We start from the raw sequence: 24,239 nt of genomic DNA, 5'->3' as shown, positions 1-24,239 counted from the left end.
TAAATTCTCACTCAGCCCAAGTTTCCATACCTCCTGCCAAGCTGTTCAAATATAGAATATGAAAGAATAGTTTTCTGTGATTATAAAACAATATATGTTCATTAAATAAAATTTAGATAATAAAGTTTTAAGAACTTATCATCTATAACCCTACCTAATTTAAGGTATTGCCTGTAAGCATTTTTGAGCTCCCATCCAGTCATGGTTCTATGTGGTATATAGGGCTGTTATCAGTCAGGTTGTGATTTTGGCATATGGTGCCTTTGTGTACAGATGCTTCTCTCTGCAGGTGGGCACAGCTCTGCACAGGGACTGTGGCTTGTACATAAAGTTCAGGCTGGGTTTCACCCCCTTAGCCAGATGCCTTCTATTTGGTCCAGGAAAGGGTGAATAAAGCCTAGCTCCTATATAGCTTGCCTGCTCTCTTTTGCCTTGTTTACATTATGAACATTTCCCCAAAATGTGATTGAACACAATAATTTATTTCTTTTTTAAAAAAGCCATATAACTGTCCATATAAAAACTCAAGAGATTATACACATAAATTATTTGTGCTAACAAGAGTTTTGTAGTATATAAGATTAATACAAATTTTGATTTCTATAACCATAAATAGTATTAAAACATAATAAATGGCTATGGCTGTGGCTCAGCCGTAGCACACTTGCCTGGCATGTGTGGGGCACTGGGTTCGATTCTCAGCACCATGTATAAATAAATAAAGGTCTATCAACAACTAAAAAAAAAATTTAAAAAAAAACATAATAAAAAGAAGGGTTGGGCTAGGGATGTGGCTCAAGCAGTAGCGTGCTGGCCTGGCATGTGCGTGGCACTGGGTTTGATCCTCAGCACCACATTAAAAAAATAAAGATGTTGTGTCCACCGAAAAACTGAAGAAAAAAAAAATTAAAAAGTTTTCTCTCTCTCTCTTTCTCAAAAAAAAAAAAAAATGGTGCGGGGCGGGGGGGTTGTCTAGAAATGCTCACATGAAACAGAAAGGCAGCCTACAAATATCTCTTTAAACTTGACCCAGACTGATTAAGACAGTTCAGGGGAATGACAAGCTTCAGGCTGGGGACTGGGAGTCTGGAGGACATTATCTGGGTTGGGTAAGGACTGCCAGTGCCTGCCGTGCATCTTCACCTGTTTATGCTCCTGTTTCTTCACCTTTCTCTCCCTGTATCTCTCGTCCTGCTGCAGGCTGACCACATCAGTGGATGCTGTCGTTGCCATCTGTGTGATTTTTGCCATGTCCTTTGTCCCAGCCAGCTTTGTCCTCTACTTGATTCAGGAAAGGATGAATAAAGCCAAGCATCTCCAGTTTGTCAGTGGAGTGAGTGCCATCACCTACTGGATGACCAACTTCCTCTGGGACATTGTAAGTGTCAAGCCTTCCCTCACCTTCTTGGGCCCAAGGTGGCACTCTGACAGAGGAGATATTACATGGAGGGGTTCTTGCACTGCCCGGGCTGCTGGAAGGTACTCAGCTAATGGCTTTGTGTGCTACTGTCCCTTGACATCATCTTAGAAAGGCACTAGGATCCCAGAGCTAAGGAAGGCTGTGAATCACAACTTCACAACTGTGGACTGAGGGCTCTGTGTCCTGCACTAAGGGGTTTTCTGACCCAGTCACTGCACTGCAGGCAGGAGTCTGGCTTTCCCCAAAATAGTTTGGATGTAGGAATGGACCAAGGGGTTCTTCACCCAAAATCTCCTTCTTAAATCCCACCTCATTCCCAAAAACTCTAAAGTAGAACTTCCTTAGAGGTTCACCAGATGAATATAGGATGCCCAGTTAAATCTGAATTTCAAACAAACAATAAGTAAAGTTGTTAAGCTCTAATTCGGGACCCCCAAAAGACCACCAGAGACCCAAGATCGATGTAAGCAGGAAAAAGGTGTTTATTGCGAGCTAGCTCGGTCCTCCGCACGCACACACAGCAACTGGTGACGCTGAGAGGCCCCGAACCCAGGGTTTGCAGCATTTTTATACATTTTTTGGAGAGGGCAGGGACTTCACATACATCATAGCCTCTTTTAGCAAATCATCACACACCACGGGAAAATCAAATAACAACTCTAAAACATGATTAGCACATTTACTGGCGGGGACAAGTTGTCTAGGGGTGATTGGTCAGTACAAGGGGGTATTCGTTTGAACTGATTGGTTTAAGCCAAGAGGGGTGTACATGCTGAACTACATGGTTTCCCAACATCATAAACTACTGGGAGGGTCATCTGGCATCCCAGGTATTTCCCTGTCTCATGCTGATTGGTGGCTGCTAGGGGGCTGCTATGGGTCCCCACCTAGCCTGACTGAGTCAGGGACACCTGGCGCAACAGATCTCTCCTGTAGATAAACAACTTAGCAGGGTGGGAATGTGCCTAGGAGCACTCTATGGGTTTTTCCAAGGACAAAGGTCATGTCCCTTCCTTGGACAGGCTTTGCTCTGAGATAGAGGCTGGTTTTTCAAAGTTTTAGTGTAAGTATATCCCACTTTAAATATTGCATAGGACATATTTATACTAAAAAAAAACTAGTGGCCATTTATCTGAAATTCAAGCTTATTGAGCATTTGGTATCTTTATTTGCAAATCTGAAAACTCTACTCAGGAGCTTTATTTTGCTTCCCCAAAGTAACCAGACAGACCTTCACTATATCAGATTAGCCACCACTTTAGGAAAAATAAGAAAAAATTATCAGAGCAACAATGGACTACCACATTGCTCACAACCAAGGTTTCTGGGAACAGGAAGGAATTAGAATGGGGTACTTTATGACAGGCCACATGGTCAGAACTTATTGGTAGCAAAAGCCTAGTTATAATATAGCAAGGATCATTGTGACACCAACCAGGGGCTGGGGTGTAGCCCAGTGGTAGAATACCTGCCTTGCATGTACAAGGTCCCGAGTTCAATCCCCAATACAGCAAAAAAAGGAGAGACAGAAAACAACAACTATATGAGGACACATTTGATTCATCTCAGCATCCTAAGACCACCGTGAGCTCCACCAGATGACACATCAACTGGTAGAGTCCAGAAGTAGCATCTTGTAGAGGCCAGTACAAGTGACCCTCTCTGTGGCTTTTGACAATAATACTGAAAATTAGGGTCCTGAAGACATGATTTCTTTAATCTGACTCAACTAATTAAGCAGCTCTCACTTAACATTCAAAGCTAGAAATTTTCAGTAGTGTTTAAATTCTTTCCTTTCTTTTCCATCTGCGTGAAAAAAACACAAGCGCATAGGAACTCAGAAGCTGCAGGCTTCTCTTTGGGCAGAGGTTACAGTGGCCCTGAGATTTTAACATGAAAGGATTCAGTCTCTCCTGCCCTGAGAAGCTACTTATTAAAGTGATGAGATATACATATATATATTTTCACTTTTAAAAGATGAGGAATACCATTTGCACTTGGAGTTGACCTATGTGTGTGTGTCTACAGAAAGAGAACTCAGCCTATAGAAAGATACAGCTAGAAGGACACAGTGGCCATCTGGGGTGGAAGCCATACTGACAATGTAGACCCTGGTTCATCTGTTGAAGGGTTAGAAGAGAGAAGATAGTGCACTGGGTATGGTGTTGGCAGGCTTCCTGATGCTTTAGGATTTTAAAGCTGGCCTGGAATCTGAATCTCAGAATCTGTAGTGCTGAATTTCAGAAATCTGTTGTTACCAGCAGCCAGGCCAGAGAGCCTTCCTGGATTCCACCTGGCTGGATCTAGCCACCTTCCCACATAAGAAATAGGCAAATGATGGAAAAAGTAAATATGAATTGTATGCAGTTTGATCAAGCTGGAGAGAAGAAGCTGTATAAAATTCAAGCAGAAAAAAAAGAGTTGCATAAAATTTGCTTTTTCTTTTTTTATTATTTGCCTACTTCTCATGTGGGCAGATCCAGGCAGGTTTCCTGGCTGAACTGCCAGATAACAGAATCACCCTCATTAGCCAGTGGTAAAAAGAAAAAAACATGCCTGGGGGTCATCGTCAAATGAACAATTATTGTTTATATCAGTCACTTAGCACATCTGTGGTGTTTTAAATTCCTATCTTTTTATATGTGTCATCTCCTTTTCTTTTAAATGTTGAAAAGAAATGTAAGGCTTATGTAAAAATGTCAAGTACAGTGTAAAACTTTTATCTGGGTCATTTGGGAGCAACTTCTTGACAAGATTCTCCCCCCACTTCTCTCTCTCTTTCTGACACACACACACACACACACACACACACACACACACACACACACACACACCAGCATCTTCAATATTTATCTCCTGCAAATGAGGACTTGCCCCCTTCAACCACTGCACAACTGTCAACTTCAGGAAACCAGTGCTGGGGCACCACTGCCACCTGTTTCTTGGAACCCACTCAAGTTTTACCAATTGCACCAATGACATCTTTTTTAGACAAGGACCTAGCTCAGAATTTTGCCTTGCATTTGGTTGTCCTGTCTCTTTAGTCTCCATTATCCTGGTACAGTTAGTTTCTCTTTTTTCCTTAATACTCGTGGTCTTAGTCCTTTTGAAGATTACAGGCTATTTCTTTTGCAGAACATCTTTTAATCTGGGTTTGCCTGAGAGTTCCCTGTGAGGTAGAGTGTCCCAGGCAGCAGTGTCATGAAATGGAAGCTGGGTTCTTTTTGCATCTTATCAGCTTGCTTCCGGTTTAAGTTGTCCTATTACTGAGGATGTTTACCTTTTCACTTAAGAAGGTGTCTACTGTCAGAACTACTCTCCACTGTCAGAACTATTCTCTTTCTCTTTATAATTGTAAAAATTTTGAGAAGTACTTTGAATATGTGAAAATATCTTGTTTGTTGTAAAACTTTCCATTTGTTCATTTACTTATTTATATATATTTGTATGTAGTCATGGGTCCTGTGTTAATTGATGGATTATAACTCCATACCATCATTACTTAGCTTAATATGAAGATTGTCCCAAGTGTGGCAGGGAAAGCTCCTTCAAGCTGGCCTCTGTGTCTCCTTCACTATGTCTACATCCTCCTTGAGCACTTCACTGCTCCCTGGCACCACAAGATGCTCCAAGCTTACCCTGTCCTTTGGCCACCCCTTCCCAGAACCAACCATCTCCCCAAAGGGCCCTGGTTCATTTCAGGGGAAAGTGGCCCTCAGAGACCAAGATCTGGGTGCCAGATTTGTTCACTGCCACTAAAGTGTCATTGGGACCAGGTCTTCTCAGTAGATAGACCCAGGGAAGATACGTTATATATGTCCACAGTCATCCACATACTTAAATCTGTATTCCTCAGTCTCTGCACACCAAGCTCTATGCTCACCAAAACCTTTAGCTCCAGTCCAACACCAGAGGCTCATTCTAGTTTTCTGTCCCTGCATTTATAACTCCCTTCTCCAAGAGTGAGAAACTGGCTTTTATCACCCCAAATCATTTACCTATCAGAGTTTATTACCTGTAAGTAACAAGTAAGTGCCCCATTTCTACCACCACCCCTCCCTGCATGGATACCCCCTCTCCCTGTTCTTGCTGCTCTGTGGAGCTCCTCTTCCTTCAGTCCTGGCTCTAATACTCCACACCAGCTCAGTCTCCTGGAAGAACACCTTCCTTCCCCTTGAGGCTCAACCACTCTCCCTGGAACCCTCTGTGGGTGCCCTCCTCACCCTCTGGTTTTCAACCTGTTTGAGACCTAACCCTACCATGAGTGCCCACCTTCCTGTGCCTGACCTAATGGCTTCAGGACTGCATTTTTTTTAAGGGTGTAATCATCTATTTGAGCTTTGTGAGATCAATGACTATTTTTTAAGTTTTTCTGAATTCTAGAGATGTGCTTAGAAAGTAGCATCAGCGGGGCTTCATGACCAATTAGAAAGAGTGAGAGATCCAGTTGGATGTTACAATTCATTCATCTCATAGATATAGACTGAAGGTCCCTGGGGGAAGGAGATAGCAGGAAGACTAGGAACTGTTTAGACAGATGAAGTCAACCCCAGACCCTAATATCTGGAGGAGCCTGGTCCCATCCCTCATTGTACAGACCATGAAACAGGTCCTAGTTGTTCATGACTTGCTATCTTCTCTGTTCAAGATGAATTATGCCGTGAGTGCAGGACTGGTGGTGGGTATCTTCGTGGGGTTTCAGAAGAAAGCCTACACATCCCCAAGCAATCTTCCTGCCCTTATTGCTCTGCTCATGCTGTATGGGTAAGTCATTTGGGCTCCTAACTAATGGCACCAAAGGGAAACCAGGGGTGGGGAGGGACTTCCGGCAGTGGTAGATGCACAGGGTTAGTGTCTAGTCCCTAGCAGGGTCTGCATCTGCTAATCAGGAATCTGGCTTCTGTTTCTGACTTTTCCAATAGAGGTATTTCTAAGGCCAGTCCATTCAGGGACATTGGGAAGGGCTCCACATAGTCTGACTCTTCTTCCACTCCCACTGTGGCCTTGTCTGGAGTCTGGGAATTGGTCACTCCCCCAGTTCCTCCACAACCCTGAGTCATCTGTGGCCACTTTGCCCATCTCTGTGCTTTCATCTGTACTGCCCAGGAGTTCTTTTCACATAATAGAAAACTCCAGCTGGAAAGCTGCTCCTGAGTCAGGCTAGAGGGTGACAGAGATTCAAGTCCAGCTGGTTGTAGAGCCCATCATGCAACTTTATATCCCAGGCCTACCTCTTTCTGTGGGTGTAACTATGGACAAGTAAACCACCCATGTGGGGCCCAGTTTCCTCATCTGAAAAATGGAAATAATGATCCCTGCCCTTCCTATGTGGGCCAGTAAAATCTTACCAGAGCAATGGTTTCCATTCATCTCTCTTGGAAAAGGGGAATTCAGAAGCCAGGGAACTATGAACTGCCCAATGAACTGTGATGATGAGCTGCTGGGGACCTTCAGCTTTGCTTTGCTGATCCAGACTAGAGCCAGAAGCACTGCACGGTAGAGAACCCTCCTGTGTATTGTGTTTCACAAAATACACACACAGCCACTATTATTTGCTCCTCACATGATCCATGAGATGGTCAGGATGGGCCTTATGATCTTCATTTAAGGATGAGGCATAGAACTTAGGGATGGAGCATCTCTTTTTTTCCCCCTGGGATTCTGGTCATTCAAATGTGTCACCTCACACATGAGGGGAGTACATCCTATCTAGGTACAGCTGATAGGATTACAATTGGAACACTTCCCATGGTATTGCCATTTCACACAGATGGGCAGTCATTCCCATGATGTACCCAGCATCCTTCCTGTTTGACGTCCCCAGCACAGCCTATGTGGCTTTGTCTTGTGCTAATCTATTCATCGGCATCAACAGCAGTGCCATCACCTTCATCTTGGAATTATTTGAGAGTAACCGGGTGAGTGTGACTTTCTTGGCATCTTTATTTGATTAAGAGTATATTGCATACTAGAGAGTATGCAATGGCCAAGCAGAGCCATGGGCAAGCACTGCATGTGCAGATGCTCAGTGCTTAGACCAGCATTGTTGTCTTCTTTCCCTCTCAGCATGCCTTTCTTCTTGCTGATCTGCATGCTCTGAATGTTGCATTTTCTAAGCCTATTCTGCAAGCTATAAATGACTGCTAAGACCCTGACTTTAGATTTTCATATCCCTTTCAAGAAAGTTTCCTCTGGGACTGTGAGTGTTATGTTTGTTAGGTTTCCTACACACACACACACACACACACACACACACACTGACACTGGTAGGTATCACATTTAGGTGATTTCAAAATGTAAAAGGAACAAAAGACATATAATGAAAAAAATCTCCTTTCTACCCCTGTTTCTGATTCACCCAGTTTCCTTCTCCAGAGGAAACCTTATTCAAGTTTCTAATGTGTTCTAGAGATATAAAGTAAATATATAAATATTCTTTCTCCCACTTCTTATGCAAACTATAACATATACCATGTACTATCCTGCACCTGTTAATCCCTAGGACAGGATTAGGAAATCATGGTCCTGAATGACTCAAATGTTTTGAGCTACGAAGTCCACTTGTCCTGTCCATACCCTCTGACTTTCCCTTCCAGAAAGAAATGGCCAGCTGAATCCTAAAAGAAGTGGCAGTAGCTACAAGGCTGCCTTTACTCTACACTCCCACCTGCTCTGTCTGAGTCCTTTCATGGCTGTCCTCAGAGCATTCAGGTTTGCTGGTGTCCCTGTATCCTCAGGCACTTCAATAACCCTTCCTTTCCTCATGAATTCTTCACAGTCCAAGGGGTGGGCACCAGCCAGCATATCTGCACTGTGCCCTTGCTGGGAAAACAGAGGGTAAGTCTGTGCTGAGGCTCTAAGCTAACCTCCCATGACCTCCTAAGAGCCACTTTCCCCCAGACCTAGTGAGGTTTTCTGTGGCTACTGAGCCAGGAATTAACCCACCTGTGCCATTAATAATAGAAATATGGCAGATCACAGACCAGAGGGACATGGATAAGAACACAGAGCTAGAAGATGGCCTGCATACCTGGTGGATGAAAATGCTGCTCATCAGAGCTGTTTTTGCCACAGGCTTACAGCCCACTGTCTTAAGAGGGTGTGTTATTTCAGAATAATTAAATAGCAAGCTAAAAGGAACTCAGAACATTCTCCCTCCTGCAGTCACATTCAGCCACATATTGAGCACTTAGCCATTTACTAAGCACTCTTCTTCCCATAAAAGCTGCTTACTTGATCAATAAATGCTACAGAAATTTCCAGTATCCCACATGAGGCTCTTAGGGTAGCTGTTATCATTGCTTAGTTGGGAGGCATTTACTAGGTGAACACTATGTGACAGATATGTGAATGGAAACAAGTGTGACTCACTCATCCTATGCCCAGGAGTTCCTGTTCCAGCAAGGAAACAAGCTGCACATCAAAGTTAGCAACTGACAAAAGCCATGATATATGGTAGTCCATAAGACAGTGTTCGAGAGAACATCAAAGGAGCAAGAAATGTAAAAGACTACAGATCAGAGTGGGCCAGAGAGCTGGGCTGCAGGGATTAGAAGCATCTTATGGGGGATTTTCAACTTGAATCAGGCCTGGAGTACGTAGAATAGTATTAGCCTATTTAATGAATCATAAAGTACCTACAAAGAGCTAACCACTGTACAAGGTATTTAGGGAACCAAGGTATTTAAGTGGAGAAAGTAGGTGCATTAAAAAAAGAAATAATCCCAGGAATGTGGTAAAAGAGGAAAGGATATTTAACCCAGGAATCAGAGGAGGCCTAAGAGAGAAGGGACTGCTTGAGTGACTTCCTAAAGAAGGGTAGGGATCTTGTCAGAGAGCACAAGGGAAAAGAACATCCTTTCCTGCTAAGAGCTATAGGTGTCAGAAATTGCAAATGCCACTGGGCCTGGTGGCACAAGCATGTAATTCTAGTCACTTGGGAATCTGAGGCAGGAAGATCCCAAGTTCAAGGTCAGTCTGTCCATACACGTCTCAAAATAAAAAATACAAAGGTCTGGGGATATAGCTCAGTGGTAGAGTGCCCCTAGATTCAATCCCCAGTACAGAGGAAGAGAGGGAGAGAGAGAGGAGAGAGAGAGAGAGAGGGAGAAAGAGAGAGAGGAGAGAAAGGGAGGGGGAGGGAGGGAGGAGGAGAAGAGAAGAGAAGAGAAAGGAAAGGAGGGAGGGGGAGGGGAGAAGGAGAGAGAGGAGAGAAAGGGAGGAGAGAGGGAGAGAGGGGGAGGGAGGGAAGGAGGGAGGGGGAGGAGAAGAGAAGAGGAAGGAAGGAAGGAAGAGAGGGAGGGAGGGAGGGAGGGAGGGAGGAGGGAGGGAAACTAAATGAAACCGCAAATGCAGAAGCCTAGAGGGAAAAGAGCACAGTGCATTCTGGGAAGAGTTAGGAGGTGGGTGTAGAGAAGGATGAGGGAAACTGCAGAGGTGTAGAGACTAGAGAGGAAGGAGGTGTAGTGTAGGGATGGGCCAGATGGAGTGGACAGCTGGGCTCAGCGAATTTCACCAGCCTCACCTTCTTAGTATCCTTTCTACCTTTTAGAGGGAGGCTGTTCCCAAAACTCCTTAGACAATGACAGGTTGCCCCTGTGTAGAGTTGAGAAGCAGAGCCAGGAGGCAGCTGAAGGCCTGCTCCCATTTGGTTCATGTTGGACTAAGATAGAGTTGATGGAAGAGCCTCTATTCAGGTCTGACTCACAGCTGTACCAAGGGGGGGGAGACCCCAGTCACACTCCTAGCAGCTGCTGCATCTTCTGGCAACAGGCATCTTGGAGGACTCCCACACCATGGCAAAGAAAGTCTTCAGAAGAGCTGCCCAAAGAGACAGCATCAGGGCTGCGGCTTCTCCATGGATTATTGCTGTAGTCCATGGAGTCATGGAGGGTTAATTAAGGAAAGCAATGTGCATGTTCCTTACAGTTAGCCCCAGTGCCCACATAGCATTGAGCACAGTAAATATTCAGAAAATGCTGCTGGGCTAGGTATCAGTTCCTACCCACAAGAATGACACAGGGAGCCCCAGGCATTGATTAGTCATGAATTTATTATTACTTCCGTGACCTAGTCCTGAGGCACCTCCAGTAAGTACTTCAGGATGTCTACATCAAACCCTCTGTATCCTGCCTAACCAATCCCTCCTGTGGCCAGTCTAGCTGGAAGTCCTTTTCCTGCAGACCTCCCTTGCTCCCACCCTGAGTGGGCATCCCGGCCCACCTGCTCAGGACAGGGTAGGCAGCATCACCCCTTATATCTAACAGTTGTCCTTCTGTTTCAGACGCTACTCAGGTTCAACGCCATGCTGAGGAAGCTGCTCATTATCTTCCCCCACTTCTGCCTGGGCCGGGGCCTCATTGACCTGGCTCTGAGTCAGGCTGTGACAGACGTCTATGCCCGGTTTGGTGGGTGGCATTCAAGGTCCATGGAGCACAGGCCCTGGATCCATTGAGGCAGAGAGGATTGCAGGATACAATCATATCTGTACTCTGGGCTGGGGTGGAAAGGCACTGTGTTGGCTTGGGTTTCTTCTGCCACCCAGGAGGGATTAGGGTGCCTCTGTTCTCATGGCTCAGGAGTCACAGGAGGGGCAGAGGGCAGGTTTTTACTCTCTCTCTCTTTGACTTGAAAGCCAAGATGAGACTCATGTTTGGCTCTTACTTAATCCCTTGCATGAGGCCTGGTCCAGTTGGGCCTATTGTAGCCAGGTTTTTAGGGGGTACCTGGGGCAGCTGACACAGACTCAAACCCTATTGATGTTCAGTGGCTTCAAATCTCCAGGTGAGGAGCACTCCCCAAATCCATTCCAGTGGGACCTGATTGGGAAGAACCTGATTGCCATGGCAGCAGAAGGGGTGGTGTACTTCCTCTTGAACCTCCTCGTCCAGAAACACTTCTTCTTCACCAGATGGTATGGCCTTGCTGCACCTGGGGGTTCCAGCGGGCAGCTTAGTGTGTCTTGGACTGAAATTCATACTGATATGGTCATTTCTTTCCTCAGGAGTCCCACTCCATGATGGTTTTTTACATTCTCAAGGCCCGGCTTATTCTAAATAACATAGGAAAAGATGGGTTAAAATAGGCATATTAGAATTGAAGCCAAGTCTCAACTTTAAACTATTTAAAATAGATGTCACTAGTTTTAATTCTTTATTTTAATCTTCTCATTTAATTACCACACACTCATTTGAAATTAGATAATAGCATTGCAAATAACGATGGTTAAAAAAGCATCCAAAGAACTAGGAAATAATTTTGAGAAAACACAAAATATACCCTTTTGCTAATTAGAAATTTGAGTGGGGTTACCATAGGACAGAGAGAATATGGGGAGTAATATAGGGGCTACGTGCCCCATGAGTGCAGCCAGGAGCCTGTGAAGGGTGAGGGGCAATGATTCACCCTCCCGCCCTGGATGCTGGATAATAGCTGCCAACTCTAACTTTACCAGGACTTCTCAATGGCTGGGTCAACTGACCAGGGCCCCAACCCAGCTCAGCCCATCTTCCCTAGGCTCTTCCCCCAGGCCCTGCCAGCTCCTACCTCATTTTGAGCAGCAACCCAGGTTCCTCTGTAATCCAGACCTTTACTGGCTTTGCAATCACTGGGCCCTCCCTAACAAAATTTCCTGACAGTGTTTTGTTTCTTTTTCTTCTCTCTCTCTCTCTCTCTCTTTTTTTTTTTTTTTTTTTGTTTTTTGTTTTTTGTTTTTTGTATTGGGGATTAAACCCAGGGACACTTGATCATTGAGCTACCTCCCCAGTTCTTTTCTTTTTTATTTTGAGAAAGGTCTCACTATGTTGCTGAGGCTGGCCTCAAACTTGCCATCCTCTTGCCTTAGCCTCCTGAGTTGCTAGGATTACAGGTGTGTATCACTACACCTGGCCAGTGTTTTGTTTCTTAATATTTCTTCTCTAAGACTAATTCTAGTCACATGTAAATAAAGATTCCAAGTTTGGACTTGCCTTTTTTTTTTTTTTTCTGGTATCAGGGATTGATGATTGATTTTTTGTATAAGGGTACCTAACCACTGAACCACATATCCAGTCCTGTTTTATATTTTATTAGAGACAGCATCTCACTAAGTTGCTTAGGGCCTTGCTAAGTAGCTGATGCTGGGTTTGAGCCAGCTAAGGCTGGCTCCATCCTCCTGCCTCAGCCTCCCAAGTCACTGGGATTACTGGTGCCACCATACCCGGCCATTGGACTTGCTCTTTTGTGTATTTTTTAAGGTTTTGGCCCATAGGAAATTGATTCATTGGAAATTAATCTATTGTTCTACTCACAGGGTCATAAGGATTGAAAGAAATAATGGGTCAAACACTTTTGATAAATCATGATCAGGAATTGGTTCTACTTACGGGACACAGTGTGAAGAATTGTTGTTCTTGGGATCCTCAGCCCTTGAAGACCTCTCTACCGCTTTGGCCACATCTTTTTTTTTTTTTTTTGTAGTTGTAAATGGACAGCATGCTTTTATTTTATTTGCTTATTTTTTGTATGTGGTGCTAAGGATCGAACCCAGTGCCTCATGCTTGCTAGGCAAGCACTCTGCCACTGAGCCCCAGCCCAACCTTTGGCCACATCTTTTAAAGGCCTTTGTGATGAGTGAGAAGGGGTGGAGAAGACAGTTATTCAGCCAAACAAGCCATTACCATCACACTCTGAGGACAGCACAGTTGAGTGGGTTCTGCCTGCCTTAGATCCTAAGGAGGACCAAAAAGGCATGCCATAGCCTCTGGTTTCCAGCCACACCCATATAAAGAAGGAGCCAGGGAGGGGAGAAAGGAAGGGTGCTCTTGTCAAGGATAGGGCCCACACAAAGATACAGAAGCCCCAGAAAGTAATGGTGCATGGAATGGTAGGAGTTCAGATTAGCTGTGAAAGGTGAAGTGGGACAGGAGATGAATCTGGAGGGGCACAGATCTGTCATGAAATACCCTCTCATCTTAATGACTTGGGACTCAAGCCTGAGGACAACACACAACCCTGGGGGGGTGTTTAAATCAGAGAAGTGATGTGATCTTACCAGGACTTAGAGAAGGGGGGCCAGACAGAAGGTCATATTGGTACTCAGGCAAGAACCATGGTGACCTGGATAGAAATGGTGGCATCAGGAGATGGAGAAAAATAGGTTGATTGGATAAATAGCAGGAAGATTTTTAGACAAAATTTGGTGATGGGCTAGATATAGCCAGTGAGCAAAAAATGGGGGGACTAGAGGCCTTGGTGGTCAGGGAGAATTTCAGAGAAGAAGCTATGCCTTTAAGGATGGGGGGGTTCCTTTAGCAGAGCAGGAGGAAGAGAATTTGTGAAAGGTAGCAAAGGCCAGCATGAGCTAGGGACCAGGGGCAGGCACCAGTAGTATAGAAGAGCGAGTGCAAGAGATGATCAGGTGGGAAGGGCAGGGGGGCCTGAGTACAGGGCTCTGATATTCCAACTGGGAAATCTGGTTTTAGCCTATAGCTGATGGAGAATGATGGAAGGTTTGGTGGCATGGGATGACCAGATGACAGCAGTTTTTAAGAGGTTGAGTTTGCATAGTGGGTGGAAGAACATAGAAAGCTTGGTAGACAGCAACTAAACTTTATTGAGTTGTTGACAGAGAAAAAATGTCTTGGTAATAAGTTTCTAGGTCCTGCGTCTTTACTCTGTGTTAGGCACTGTGCTGAGCTCATCTTCACTAAACTGTATGAGATAGAGTCTTCTCTCCATCCTGTGGTTGGAGGAGGAAAGGTTCAGAAAGGTCCATGACCTGCCAAAGGTCCAGCACGAACTGGATCCTGGAGCTGACTCTGGATGTGAACATTCAACCTCTCTGTCTGTGCCTACCTCCTGTTAGGAACACTTTTTAGAATAAAAGCCCTAGAGGATGAAAGTCCAGGGGAAGTAGAAGTGAGGGAACTGGAGAAAAGGTCAGGTGAATACCACAGTGCCAAGGACTCCACACACCCAGCCCAATCCTGTCCTCTTCATTCCCCTAGGATTGCCGAGCCCCCCAAGGAGCCTATTGTTGATGAAGATGATGATGTGGCTGAAGAGAGACAAAGAATTACTAGTGGTGGAGATAAAACTGATATCTTAAGGCTAAATCAACTCACCAAGGTAAAGAAAAAGGCGTAGGCATGGTGCTTAGGAGGTGCTACTAGTTGGACTTCAGATGGCACAACGTTGTCATGTTCCTTCTCTAGAGCAAGTGATCTGCTTCTTCAAGCATTCTGTTTTCCTAATATGTGGCATCATCATCATCTCTGTGTTATAACTTGTCTTCCAAGAGCATCTAGGTACATGCTTTGACCCTGCTATTCCCCTTGGATATTGATACAGAACCTCAGTGAGAGCTCCTTCAGCTGACCATCACTGATCTTTCTCCATTCCATTTCTGCACAGCATGGGTCAGCTTCACAATTCTCAGAGCTTACAGCTGCTCTGTGAACACCTATGTCAATCCATAACCTCTGAGCATTGATGGTTTTCTCCCAAACTAATCTTTCTCTGCTTGCTCTTGCTCTCCCTGCTCTAACCCTGTCTCAGTCCTCACCTCAGTTTCTCTGGATCTTGCAGGTTTATTCAGGCTCCTCCAGCCCAGCAGTGGACAGGCTATGTGTTGGAATCCGACCTGGTGAGGTAGGTATCTGCAGACCAACATGAAAGTGCTTCAGAAAATCAGTTTATGCAAGACACCTCCCCTCTGAAGCAGAGCTACCCAATAGGAATCTAACAAGAGCCACATATGTGAATTTTAATTTTCTAATAATTACATTTAAAAATAAAAGCAATTAAAACTAATTTAATAATATTTTTAATTTTGCTCAATATGTCTAGTGTTATCATTTCAACATGAAATTAATATAAAGTATCGATGAGCTATTTTGCATATTTTTTCATTCTAAGCCTTTAAAATCCAGAGTATTTTACACATAGGGCCAATGTCCATTGGGACTAGATGTATTTGTGTCAGTAGCCACATGTGGCTAGTAGCCTCTGTACTGGCAGTCCACGTCTCAAATGCCTCCCCGAGATCACACACCGACACTGGAGCCTGACATTCCAGGCCCTCTTATTCTGCTGTGCAAGGCCAGCTCTGTTTTTTCTCCTAGTGCTTTGGTCTCCTGGGAGTGAATGGTGCAGGCAAAACAACCACATTCAAGATGCTCACAGGGGACACCACAGTGACATCAGGCGATGCCACTATAGCAGGCAAGAGGTGAGTGCCCCTGCCCTTTCTGCCTCAGGGTGTAGCTCACAGGCCACATTCCCTGATCCAACATAGGGAAGGTGATCTTCAGACCCTATGTCAGGATGACTCTGTAACCTAGAAAGATCATTGCAGAGGAAGGGGCCTCCCAGAGAGCATGGTCCTAAAAGTACATGAGAGATACACTGAAAAATGGAAATGAATTGTGATTGTTAAGAGTGCTGTTAGCACAGGTTCTTAGAAAGTTCTAGGAAGCAATAAGTCAGTGATCTTTCATTTCTCTGGGGTCATTAACTTTTGAGCACCTAATAAACCCTGCACCCTCTTCCTACAAAAGATTACACCAGCAGGGTGGTGGCACATGCCTATAATCCCAGCAGTTTGGGAGGCTGAGACAGATCACGAGTTCAAAGCCAGCCTCAGCAAAAGTAAGGCACTAAGCAACTCAGTGAGTTGCTTAGTGAAAATGTTTCATAAAATCTAAAATAAAAATACAAAATAGGGCTGGGGATGTGGCTCAGTGTTCCAGTGCCCCTGAGTTCAATCCCTGGTATTAAAAAATACAAAAGAATACACCAGCACCTCCCATGACCTCTCTCCACACATTTTTGCAAAAAGTTTCAGGGAATTTACTGAACCCTGAAGCATGTTCATAATCCTGCTGGAGCCCCTGGATCCCAAGTTCAGAATTACCATGATGAAGTGTCCTTTCCCTAGGTTGTTTCTAGATAGGGACTTGTTAAAGGACTCTTGGGAGTCCTAGGTCTGCAATGACTGTGTGCTGATGCTTGGCTTTGCCTCACCAAAGAGTATAAAGGAAAAACTGGTCTGTGTCCTCAGCTTCCAGAGGGTAAATGCTGCCCTCTGCAATTTTAAACAGACTTCCTGCCTCTTTGGGACAGGACAACGGATGACCTCTCACATGTTTGCCTCTTTGCTAGGTCCCTGCTTTGATTTCCAAAGGTGTGCATTTGGTGTGCATTGCTAAAGCAAAGCAGGAAGGAGAAGAGTCAGCCTACTTATCCCCCTGGGAGAAGCTTTCCAGCCCAGATCTCTAGTCATTCTCTCTATGTAGGAAATTCACCAATTACTGTTTCTTCTTGCAGTATTTTAACCAATATTTCTGAAGTCCATCAAAATATGGGCTACTGTCCTCAGTTTGATGCAGTCGATGACCTGCTCACAGGCCGAGAACACCTCTACCTTTATGCCCGGCTTCGGGGTGTACCAGCAGAAGAAATTGAGAAGGTAATAATGGTTTGTTGTGGCCATATAAGAGTTTGTCAAACCATAAGCCTGTTTCATGGAGTATGTTAATTTAGACATGGGAAACTAAAGCATACTATCCATTCATTTATTCATTCCAACAAATGCTTATAGTGTCTATTGGATGCCAAGTATTGTTCTAGAAGCCAGAGATAGAGCAGTGAACAAAGTAGGAAAAAAAATTCCTACATTCATATCAAAAAAGATGTGTACACTTACCTATCAACCCAGCAGTTATACTTCTGAAAATTCACCCTGAAAATACACATCCCACAGTAAAAAAAAATGCATATGTACAGGTTATTCATTGCATTTATAATACAAAATACTGGATATTACCTAAATGTTTAGGCACAGTAGACTGGTTGATGAATTTATGGTACATGCACACAACAAATCTTGTGCAGCTATTAAAAAAAAAGAATAAGGAAGATCTCTGTGAATGATGGGAGTTATTTCTAATATTGTTAAATGGAAAAAATCAAAATGCAAAAGAGAACTAATAGAATGCTACTTTTATGTAAAAAAAATAAATAAAAGATCATTTAAATGTCTATTTGTGTTCACAAATAGAACACAAAATGGGAAAACCAGAAAACAATGGATTTGGTGATGAACAAGAGGGAGTTAAGATGGAAGAAGGGAAGGGATAATAATTCTCTGGGGCTATCTCTTTCTATAGTTTTAGCTTCTGGCAGATGTTAATATTCTACATATTCACATATAAAACTAAATCAAAAGAATGAGAAGAAGGTATAAATGGAAGGAAAAAACACTGCATATAAACTAAAGCTAATTAAACCCAATTTTATTTCAAATAAATATCATAAGCATACAGATGTGGGAGAAGAACTAATACAACTGACAAACATAGTATTTGGCTATTCTCAGTCTTGGGCAGGGTGCAGTGAGGACAAAGAACTTCAAGTTCTGAGTTATTTTTAGATTTTTACAGTGGCATAGAAAAAGCAATTCTGAAACCATTTTAGATGTGTTATATAGGATTAAGTAAATGGATAAATGTGTTGATGTTTTTGGAGCCAACATTCTCACCATGGAAGAAGTAACAATACAAACACAGAAAGGGGGAAAGCAAGAAGGAGCTCTGTGGGGGTGGATTGGAGTTAGAATTAACACTGTGAAATACTTACATGCTTTTATGTAAGTATATAGGTAGGCTCATGTATAGTGCATATTTACACACATATATGCATGTGCATATTGGTGTGTTATGTGTTTATTGTCCTCTGAAAGAGCCAAAAAGGAAGAATACCCTAATAGCTGTGAGTGTACTCTGACCAGATTTTGATCTTTATAATATTCCCTTCTAAAGGAAACCACGACTCTTCAAATAAGTAACAGATGCCAAAGTTGGAACATCTTATTGTGCTAAAAGTAGGAAGCAAAATGAAGAGACATGTCACAAGAACATAGGAGCCATCCTGAAGGGACCACCACAGCCAAATATGGAACAATCTGAAAATCAAAATAATGAAATACCATGATAGGTTGTAAGACACTGGGGGCAAAGTAGGAATCTGTGTCTATACTGTTAGATAAATAGAAGAGAAGGGAAGGATCTTGCTTACAGTCAAGTGCTGAGCACCAACTGATTAGTGTGAATAAGTTCTGGAGTCAGAAAACGACTTTGCAATGACCATATTAAAGACCAGATTGCACAAAAATCACCAATGGATAATAAATCAAGGGGAAGTTTTTATGAGAGAGGATATTTACATGTTTTAAAAGAACATCTGCACAGATAGCTTTTTGGTTGCAAGGGGTGGAGAGCAATTCATAATGGAAAAATTAGGCAACATATTAACTGAGTGATCAAAATTAATGTTATCTACAAGAGACAGGTGGACATCTCATGCCCCAAACAGGATACCCAAGGGACACAACTTCACTCATATGGAATTCTTACTAGAAATGTGTAATCTGAATCTTATCATGAGGAAATATCAGACAAACTCCAAAGAAGGAACATTCCATTTTTAAAAAATATTCTTTTAAAATATCAAAGACATACAGACAAAGAAAGGCTGTGGAAATGTTCCTGTAACAGGAAGCTAAAGAGATATAAAGAGTGAATTATAGACAATAGACTGCATCATGTGCTGAAGCAAGGTGTGGGGGAGTGGGGTGACATGAAGAACATTATTGGGACAGTTGATAAAACTGAACTATGAACAAGTAGATTAGATAAATATCATGACAGTGTTAATTTACTGACCTTGATAACCAAACTACGATTGTGTAAGAGAATATCCCTACTCTTAGGAATTATGCATGGAAGTACCTAGAAATGAAGGTCCATGACTTATCCTCAAATAGGTCAGGAAAAATAAGTGTGTGTGTGTGTGTGTGTGTGTGTGTGTGTGTGTGTGTTTGTATGAGAAAGAGAGGGGGAGCTTATGAATGTTCTTTGTATTTATTTTATTTTTACACATTTTTAAAAGTTTGAAACTATTTCCAAGTGAAAACTCAAAAATGGAGCTTATATTCTAGCAGGAGGGACAATTGATAAATCAGTGAAGTATCCATACCAGGCAGAGAACAACAAATGCAGAAGGCAGAGCATGGTGCGATCATCTCCATCAACTTTCTTAGTTTTTTCCTCTGTGCAAATGTGCACGTGTATATACCTCTATCATGTGCACGTGTATATACCTCTATACCTCCCTCAAAACACTGCTGTCATTCTGTTTAATTTCTATTGTCTGTCCTTGCTCCCCATCTGTGAGCACAGCATGATGGTTGTGTTTACCATTGTTCTCTAGTGCCTAGCACAGTGCCTGACATAGTGAGTGCTCTGTAAGTATGCATTAACTGCACAAAACTTTAGGTGTGACTCTGTTGAGGGGTGAACCAGTGGGTCTTGGACCCACCATCTTCTCAAAGAGACCTTAGGATTCTTCCTTTTCCAATAGCCACAGTCTAGGACATGGTAAGAAATGCTCTCTTCATCTTTGTAAGGCCTAAGTTCATTTCCCTAAGTTCACTCCCTTGATGAATGTTGAGCTGCCCAAGACACACTGGTATCAAAGGCACAGAGTGGAAAGGAGACTCTGTCTGCTCCTGAAGCATGTGCCAGAGGACAGGAGCCAGCAAGTAGCCCTAACTGGGTCTGTCATCCTGGACGGGTGGGATCTGCGAACGGGAAACTTTGAACTATGGAGGTCTGCCGTGTGTCCATGTTCCTCTTCTCCAGATGGGATTTCATTCTCTTCTTTAGGTTGCAAACTGGAGCATCCAGAGCCTGGGCCTGTCTCTCTATGCTGATCGTTTGGTGGGCACATACAGTGGGGGCAATAAGCGGAAGCTCTCCACAGCCATGGCACTCATCGGCTGCCCACCACTGGTGTTGCTGGTGAGGGCATCGCAACCGGAAGTTGGGGGGCAACCCTAAGAGCCAAGCAAGTCGGCATCTCTCTGGTTGGGGAAATGTGTCCCAGGTCCCGTGGCAGTTTGTTTTCATCTGGATTGCACCCTGCACGGTTCCTTTTGAGCCATCAGCCCAGTGTTTGGTTTGCAGCTTTCAGGCATGGTCTGATTAGGAGTTGCTGGGAAGTCTCTCCAGGGCCACAGCTCACCATGGGGAAGTTCTGTCCCCTCTGGGGAATGTTGGTGTCTGGTTGGAAATTACTTCAGCATGAGGAGGTCTGTGTGGGATACCTGTGGGCAGACATGTTGATCTGGATCCAAGGCTCCCATGACTCTCCCCAGAGCTGGAGCAGGCCCGGGGCCCCAGACCTTGCAATCTGAGGTTCATGAGGGCATGGGTCACAGGACATGGACGGAGCCAAAGAGTTACCTGGGTTATCTTCCTCTCCTTACACACTTGTAGTTTTGTGTTGTCCATTTTGGTGGGGCTTTTTGTTTGTTTGTTTTGTTTTATTTTGGCCTTTTTAAAGGATAATGCTGAAGTCTGGCTGGGCACAAATAACCGAGCCGCCACAAAGCCTTGTAGGTTCAAACAGCAACTACTTTATTCCCCAATTCTCACCAGCACTGCACACACACTACTTGGGAACACACTCCTTCCACCGGGCTCCGCACGCCCAATCTGCCTGAACCCCCGGGAGAACTGAACGGGAACTCCAACTAGCGGGCAACGGAGGCAGATTTCCCGAGGCAGATTTCCAAGGCAGATTCCAGGAGCCGCCCTACTCCAGGAGCAGGGTCCATATACAACTCAATCAATCCAGCATCACAGCAATTATATACAGCTTAAATCATCATCTCAAAGGTTCGCTGGCGTCACCTTTCAAACTACTCGGCTATGGCTCTCAACAGATAATTCTACCATTGCCTATATCAACTGTAACATACTCTCAGGTTGAAGAAATCTAGAGGTGTACATCATGTTTCTTTACTCTGATTCACCTCCAGCCTTCCATGTGCTGCACCCAGGTGCCCTTCTCCCATCTTGCTGAGCTGGGAAACCGCTGAGAAAGTATCTGTCAGCTCATCCTTCTCAGACACCAGGGCTGCTCAAAGGGAGTCAGCTGGCAGAGGCTGCAGTGACCCAAAAAGGCCAACTCCAAGTCCACATGCCCCGCTCTCTCTCTCACCCCACAGGATGAGCCCACCACCGGAATGGATCCTCAGGCGCGACGCATGCTGTGGAACACCATCGTAAGCATCCTCAGAGAAGGGAGAGCCGTGGTCCTCACCTCTCACAGGCAAGAGATGCCCAGGGTGGGGAAGGTGGGTGGGAGTCCCTGCCTACTGCCTCACCTCCTCTCTCCTTTATCACAGCATGGAGGAGTGTGAGGCGCTGTGTACCCGGCTGGCCATCATGGTGAAGGGCACCTTTCAGTGTCTGGGCACCATTCAGCACCTCAAGTCCAAGTAAGCAAGCTGGGGGGGTGGCTCCTTTTTGCTACCTTTTGTGGGGTTGAATCAGGCCCTGTATTCTCTATGGATGCTTGGGAGAATCCTGCGGCCTCTCATCCCACCTGCTAGTGGTAGCTGGGCCTGGTGCCCCCCGAGGCAAATGCAGAAAGCATTGTGCTGATAATAAGTTCCTCTGTATTGGGCTAATTGCTTGTGGTTAAAACACTGATTCAATGTCACCTCACTTATCCTAACAGATCCACTCTGGCCTTTATCATGAGAGGCCACAACCAATATAAGAATGATTAGGAGACAAAACAACTTGGAAACCAGATTTCTTCTCTAGACTATTATATGCTTTTAAGTTTGAAAAATGACCATAAGAAACTAAGAATGCCAGTAGTCTTGATTAGAATTATCCTGTACCCATAAATTGTTGTAAATAATTCCTTATTTACAGTTTGTGTGCTGAAACTAATAACCAGTTAAAACAAGATTATCATTATATTGCCAGGTTCCCTTGCATTCTGACATGCCTTCTAACCTGGGAAAGAGTGGGTTTATAGTTGTGGATTTTATTTAACACACTTATCAAGAACCCAGAATCTAAAATCATCAGCTAGTTGACAAAAGGGACATCACAGAATCTACCTTACCTATGTGGATGTGCTTAATCTTAAGGATCTGTGAAAGTGTATTTCAATGAAAAGGTCTAGGGAGAAAGGTCCATTTGGCAAATGGATATTTGACCCTGATTTCTTGAGTAATTACAGTCTCCAAGCTGGATATTAGTGAGGACATCAGCATGTAAGGTCAGTTCTGTGTCAGCAATTCCTTGTGCCCAACTGCTGAGGGATGACCCCGTACTCCTTTGCCTCTCATTCTCCATGATTGAGGAGATGATTGAAGAGATGAGAAGGCATTTTCCCATGTGGAGGGACATCAATTCTCTGGAGCTGAAAGATGGATGGAGAATGGCCCTGGGTCAAGGAGGGACCTTACAGTGATAGTGTACATCATACACCCTGACCTAGCCATATACAGAGGCCAGAGGACCACCAGTACACTCTCTGGTAGACCATCCTTCATCCTCCCTGTGAAGATAACCAGCAACCTGGTGAAGGGAGGAAGGAAGCACCAATGGCCCTGTTTCTGGAAACTTCCTTAGAGAAAGCGTGCTATCTTCCCAGGCCTTTGCTTCCCCCTGGCTGGTGTCCTGAAGGCCAGTCAGCCCTTGCCACACCATTCAGAATGCACTGGTCACATGTCTTTATCAGCGGGCCTGGGATCTCCACAGGGCTATAACCACCTTTGACTTCAGAAAGTACAACTTTGTCACTTTACCACACACATTCAGACCTTTAAAAACTGGTACCAAAAGGTTTCCCCAAGGACTACTACATTTCTTTCTTCTAGTTTTAAACACACACAGATGGCCAATGGTATGGGCCTAACCCCAGTGTGCAGGATGAGTCTACTCCTTATTTTGTGATTGCCTTTGACCCCCACCCACTGACAGGCCTGTACTTCACTGTGCATCCCTTAGGTTTGGAGACGGCTACATTGTCACAATGAAAATCAAATCCCCAAAGGATGACTTGCTTCCTGACCTGAATCCCGTGGAACAGTTCTTCCAGGGGAACTTCCCTGGCAGTGTGCAGAGGGAGAGGCATTACAACATGCTCCAGTTCCAGGTCTCTTCCTCCTCCCTGGCCAGGATCTTCCAGCTGCTCCTCTCCCACAAGGACAGCCTGTTCATCGAGGAGTACTCAGTCACACAGACTACACTGGATCAGGCAAGTCCACCCCAGGGCACCAGGCACAGGAGAGAAGACTGTGCAAAGACTGGGCCAGAATGCCAACATGGGCTGCAGTTGACACAAGAGGCAGGCATGACATTCCCGATTTTTAGCACACTTTTGTCTCTATTAGGGTAAATCTTGATAAATCAGAAATTGTTTTCTAATAATGTTACTCATCAGCAAACAAAGTCATTGATTTTTTTTTTTTTAGATCATTCTTCTTTTACATGTTATTTCTTTCTTGTGTGTGGTGGTGGCTTTTTTTTTCAAATCAACTTTAGTGATGTGTAATTTACATACAATAAAACACACCTATTTTAATTGTACATTTTTGTGATTTTTTTAAAAAAAGTTTAATTTTTTTAGTTGTAGATGGACATAGTACCTTTATTGTATTTATTCATTTTTTTTATATGGTGCTGAGGATCGAACACAGTGCTTCACACATGCTAGGTGAGCACTCTACCACTGAGCCACAACCCCAGCCCCACTTTGGTGAGTTTTTATAAACATGTTCCATCTGTATTTTTATAATGTAATCACACTCTTTATTGTGGTAAAAATATATATGTGTTTGTGTAAAATATATATAATTTACCACTTAACCATTTCTAAGTGTAAAGTTCAGGAGTGTTAATTACCATCACCACCACCCATCTCCAAAACTCTTTTCAGCTTGCAAAACTGAAACTGTGTCCATTAAACTGTA

General features: G+C 44.0%; 1 protein-coding gene across 1 annotated transcript in view; it reads left to right on the top strand.

Moving 5' to 3' along the window:
* Positions 1–24,239, top strand: part of Abca4 (ATP binding cassette subfamily A member 4) — a 154,243-nt gene that overhangs the window by 94,806 nt on the left and 35,198 nt on the right. Inside the window, exons 36-48 of the mRNA XM_076862541.1 lie at positions 1,201–1,378; positions 6,069–6,184; positions 7,191–7,338; positions 10,704–10,827; positions 11,204–11,333; positions 14,407–14,527; positions 14,987–15,049; positions 15,523–15,629; positions 16,727–16,868; positions 20,125–20,259; positions 21,471–21,574; positions 21,651–21,743; positions 23,275–23,524. Of these exons, the coding sequence (XP_076718656.1) occupies positions 1,201–1,378; positions 6,069–6,184; positions 7,191–7,338; positions 10,704–10,827; positions 11,204–11,333; positions 14,407–14,527; positions 14,987–15,049; positions 15,523–15,629; positions 16,727–16,868; positions 20,125–20,259; positions 21,471–21,574; positions 21,651–21,743; positions 23,275–23,524 (1,711 nt within the window). The remainder of the gene's footprint in view (positions 1–1,200; positions 1,379–6,068; positions 6,185–7,190; positions 7,339–10,703; positions 10,828–11,203; positions 11,334–14,406; positions 14,528–14,986; positions 15,050–15,522; positions 15,630–16,726; positions 16,869–20,124; positions 20,260–21,470; positions 21,575–21,650; positions 21,744–23,274; positions 23,525–24,239) is intronic.

The sequence above is a fragment of the Callospermophilus lateralis genome, chromosome 7, assembly GCF_048772815.1.
Source record: "Callospermophilus lateralis isolate mCalLat2 chromosome 7, mCalLat2.hap1, whole genome shotgun sequence".
NCBI lineage: Eukaryota > Metazoa > Chordata > Mammalia > Rodentia > Sciuridae > Callospermophilus > Callospermophilus lateralis.
Note: the sequence above shows the minus strand (reverse complement) of the source record. Positions and strands in the feature narration are given on the sequence as shown.